This window comes from Penaeus vannamei, chromosome 10 (assembly GCF_042767895.1).
Source record: "Penaeus vannamei isolate JL-2024 chromosome 10, ASM4276789v1, whole genome shotgun sequence".
In the NCBI taxonomy this organism is placed as follows: Eukaryota; Metazoa; Arthropoda; class Malacostraca; order Decapoda; family Penaeidae; genus Penaeus; species Penaeus vannamei.
In genome coordinates, this window is record NC_091558.1 from 43,934,549 (window position 1) to 43,939,548 (window position 5,000).

Consider the following 5,000-nt stretch of genomic DNA (forward strand, 5'->3'; position numbering starts at 1 on the left):
TGATCACTTTCTTTACCTGTTTATCACAGAACGAGAAAAATGAATGAGTTAGATGAGGAGCCAATTCAGAGCCGATACTTTTGAAATCTCCCTCAGAAGGCTTATAGAAATGCACCAATATTGCTAGGAATGATGAGGTTGTTTTTCCAGTTTTTTTTTTTTTTTCTTTTGATTTTTTTTCCTTTTGGGACAAGTTGAATTTATTACTAAGTAAAATATGGAATATGAAATAAAATAATACTGCTACGTCTCCTGGTTTCCTAGACCCCAATACGAATTTAGAATATAGGTAATATTTTACAATTTTGTTCCCCACGACCTGTATTTTAATGTATTTTTGAGGTCTTTCTTGGATATTATGGATAAATGCACAGACTGTACGATCTTTCTTTGCCAGTGTTTATGACTTTTGTGTCAGTGATAGGTATAGTGTAAATATACAAGATTTTTCACATAGCTATATCATCTCAGCTTGGATGACTTAGACCTCCATGGGGGTTGGTAGCTAAAATAAACAGGTTCATTTAGTACAACAAAAACATCAGGCAGTGATAAATAAAATACAGAACTGTATATATATATATATATATTTACTTATTTCATACAGTATAAAAATCGAAACTATAGCTCAGTTATTAGTTGTTACAGCGTGGGCAATTTTTAATATATAAAAATACGTCTGACCTATCTTCTCTCGAAAGCATTTCATTATAAGTTTATCATTTAGCACAATTGCCACAGCAGATCTAAACAGGCTGATGTTTAACATGATTTTCTGTTTGTTTTGCATCAGAAAAACAGACTTGTAGACATTTCTTGAATGATATGTCTTAGTATTCTACCACTATCTTAGAAAAAATGAGAAGTAAAAAAATATGAAATGCAAATAAGATGATTTTATACAGTGATCAAACTAGCAGGCAATTTTCCCTTGAGCGGAAATTAGAACATCTGGTGAACAGAAAATATATAAAGAGATAACTGACAATATTTCTGATTCTAGCTTCCAATGACAAAATCATCAGTGTCGAAATTACCTTTAAACAAATTATATCCTTTACTCAGGTTGACATCAGTTCAGGTTTGAGTCCTTTGGGAAAAAATGCTGCTAATAGTGAAAACTCTATATTCCTTGCCTTTAGGTCAGCACCCATGTTAATGAGAACACAACACTCAAAAATTGCTTCTTCATAAAACTTACCAACAACATAGCCTTATGTCATAGTATTATATAGCAAAATGTACAAAAATTACATTCACAAAAACATTTTCTACAGATCTCACGGAATGCGAAAGTGTTTTAAACCTAAAACTGTTCTGAAAAAAAGTTTAAAACCAATGTGATTATGATTTTTTTGAGATAAGGTTTGGTAAATCTGATACATGCGGTAGCTTCTGACTAAAGGTTGAGGTAAAGAGCTATTTTCTTGTCAATGAAAACAATGATTCTGTTTTGCAAACCATCACCATGTGAGTATCTCTACAACATAAAAGTACAATATATACATCCTAAAACTCTCTTGACTAGATACTGTATTAGCTCTAGAATTACTGTGAAAGACATAGTAAACTATATGTAAAGTATTGCAATGATTGCAAATGTTCCACTAAAAAACACACTACTTATAAAAAATATCAAAGATAAAGTTAAGCTCTCAACAGTACAACAGTTGATCCTTGGCTGATCCTTGGCTCATCAAATATTCACAACTGATAATTGATTAATCAAAATTTGCCAATATCCACGGCGATGCAAAAAGTATATTTCGCTTGAGATTTTGCAAAACCTGGACCAAGTGTAATATGCTTGAGCTCCATTCTCTAAGGACATGTACAGACAGATCCACTTGTATTCATAACATATAAAAAACAAACATTGCAAGTCACATAAAATATACAGTAAGTACTATGTAGTCAACAGTAAATATTCCTAGCATGTGATCTTTTTCTTGCATCCACTGCCACTATGACTGCAGGACCCAACATAGTATTTTTGTGTTTCCAAAGTATAAAATTTACTAAAAACTTTAAACTGACTTCTGCATTTCTCTAAATTACTAATTTGTAATTAAGCGAATGACACTGTCTTTTTCTTACCCAATTTCCACCGAAACACTCGACAAAAAAGACCAAATCTTTGTTCCCCTTTTGGCAAAGACAAGAATTCTCGGAGTCATGTGGCAAACATTACTAGACCCAAACACAGTATACTGTGACCTTAAATCTTAGTCTCTACTGTTGGAATCTATAAAACTAAGACACCCCAAAGCTGCTGTTGGGAAGTCCTCATATTTTACAGTTAGACTATCACAAACGAAAGATCCAAGGCCTTGAACACAGCGGTGAGGTAGTGAGTGTTCAGACGTCAAGGTCCTCCTCCCACTCTTCGAGTTCTCTGGGCGTAAGGGTGACCCTCACATTTGTGATCTTGCCCAGGCCATCGTGACTCTTTATCGTCAGGGGGTTCTCGCGGACATCCAGTTCCTCCAAGGTCTTTGCCTTCTGCACCTCCTCAACTTCAAGATCTGTAGACACAAGGATGACAATTGAAACCCACAACGCTTCGGAACATTGGCCGAGTGAAAACAATTAAACTGAATAAATCATAAATAAATCTTATTCAGAGTGAACATGAATCTTTGCCTAAAATTATTACATGAAAAAAAAAAAAAAAAAAAAAAAAAAAAAAAAAATCAATAACTAGACAAATACAAGAATTCACATACCCATGATGTAGTTGTTGTTGACGAAAATTGCCTTCACCTTCGGCAGCCGGAAGACCACATTTGGCAAGTTGACGAAGGAATTGTGACTCAAGTCCAGACGCTGAAGTTCGATGCAGTCACCCAGCTCCTCAGGCAGCTTAGACATCTTGTTGTGGGACAAGTTCAGTTCTGCGAAAGATTGGACATTGCTGAGTGTTGCTAGATTTTTTTCTCCGTTGATTAAAATTTACGTTTCTGGGTTCAAAGTATCTATAAAGTATCTATGGAATGAAATAGAGTATCTATAGAATGAAATTTATATATATAGTATCTATAGAATGACATTTCCTGATGGGTGTTTCAGGGTTCATGGTATATTTTAAGCATGTCATCAAATATGCAAAGTAAAAAAAGGAGAATATCATATAAACACATACACACACACACACACACACACACACACACACACACACACACACACACACACACAAACGGTTCCATCTTCCCATTCAAATCATAATATTTCAATAAAGTTTCAAGAAAACTGCTTATTAAGGAAAAAAAAGAGGCTTATATAAGAAAACGTCAACCAAAGCTAACTGAAAAACGAATTAATATCCCTCTGCACAATCACAAAAACCACGAAATGCGCAACAATATAGAAAATTAAAGAAGCAAAAGTCAAAACCAATCTAAGCGACGGAATGCGCGGAACTTTTGCAATTCATGGCAAAAACTTTTTTTTTCCCCTCTAAGCCTCCGTGTGCGTGTGCGTGTGCGTGTGCGTGTGTATGTGTGTGTGTGTGTGTGTGTGTGTGTGTGTGTGTGTGTGTGTGTGTGTGTGTGTGTGTGTGTGTGTGTGTGTGTGTGCGTGCGTGTACATAAGCCTATAAATAAACACCCAATTTACGCATTAACCTTCAACAACGAACACCGAAATATAATCGTCTACTCCCTGAACGAAAACCACGGAAGAAGAGAGAAACCAAAAACACAAAACACAAAAGGAAAGGGAAGAGAGAAAGGAAAAAAGAAAACAAAGGAGAGAGAAAGGAGAGAAAAACAAAAAACATCCCGGAAGTAAACAGACGTGAGCGCGCCGCCGCCTTCCCGACGAGCGACCGTTAGGCGGGGCAGTACCGAGCGCGCCTGGAGCTTGTGCAACCGGCGCCAAGGTGAGCCGGCAGGGTTAGGGGGCACAGGCAAGGGCCAAGGGGCAGGGGAGGCTAGAGGAGTCTGGGGCAGGGGGGCCAAGGGGCAAGGGACACTGGAAGAGTCAGGGGGCCAAGGGGCAGGGGAGGCCAGAGGAGTCAGGGGCACGGGAGTCGTCCACTGGGGCAGAGACCAGAGGACTCAGACGGGGACAAGGAGTAAATAGCAGAAGAGCCTGGAGGAATCAGGGGCAAAGGTAGGGACAGGGGAGGCAGGAGGGAAAGGGGGGGGGGTAGGAGCCAAAGAGCCTGACAGGGGGGTGACTGAGGTGGAAGGGCAAGGTGAACTGGATGCCCTCCTGTGGAAGACCAGTCGAAGGTAGGGCCGGTGGTATGCTTCGGCGCAAATCCTCGCTGAAGGAATAGTTTCACAAGCAACAAATTAGACAAGGCGACAAGGGCACGAGAAAGGCGGCATGCGACCGAAGCAGATAATATTTAAGGAAGTTATAATTTACAACCTCTGGAAAGTTATAATTTACAACCACTGGAAAGTTATAATTTACGACCACTGGAAAGCTATAATTTACAACCACTGGAAAGTTATAATTTACGACCACTGAAAGGCGTGACTTACAACTACAAGTTATAAATCTACAACTATAGGAAGTTGTGATTTACGAACGTGAAATCCCATCAAACTAAAGAAACAAAAGGTCTTGCTGAAGCACCTGGAGTAAATCGAAGCCAGTTCCAAAAGGTGCATGTCTTATCCCAATCACTTTGTCGACACATACCTTATACAGTTAATGAAAAAAGACATAGATAAGGCTTCATCTGCAGAGCCAAATATTTACAATCATTTCAAGTTAGTGTGTGGAGCATTGACGTTGCCGGGCGTACGAAAATCCATCGGATCAAAGTATCGTACTGTTTTGAAACATAACCAGCTGTCTCGCACACGGAGCAGCATCCATTGGCACTACGGTTTCTTTACATGTATAAGAAATAGTATGATTGTAAGGCAACTGTGATTTAAATGGACTACACCTGAAGTCATGGTTGGCATTTTACCTATTCGGCGATGGGGCGCGCATGTGTGTCGACGAATTAAAAGGACAGGTTGGCAAGCCTGTTTGGGCCG

General features: G+C 38.8%; 1 protein-coding gene across 2 annotated transcripts in view; it reads right to left on the minus strand.

Annotated features, from left to right (window-relative positions):
* Positions 1 to 569: 569 nt before the first annotated feature.
* The window catches only part of LOC113812696 (leucine-rich repeat-containing protein 20-like), a 19,286-nt gene continuing 14,855 nt past the window's right edge, over positions 570 to 5,000 (minus strand). For both annotated transcript variants that reach the window (XM_027364617.2, XM_070126719.1), the window contains exons 3-4: positions 2,727 to 2,894; positions 570 to 2,525 (exon numbers count right to left, since the gene is read on the minus strand). In XM_027364617.2, the coding sequence (XP_027220418.2) occupies positions 2,359 to 2,525; positions 2,727 to 2,894 (335 nt within the window). In that variant the 3' untranslated portion in view covers positions 570 to 2,358. The remainder of the gene's footprint in view (positions 2,526 to 2,726; positions 2,895 to 5,000) is intronic.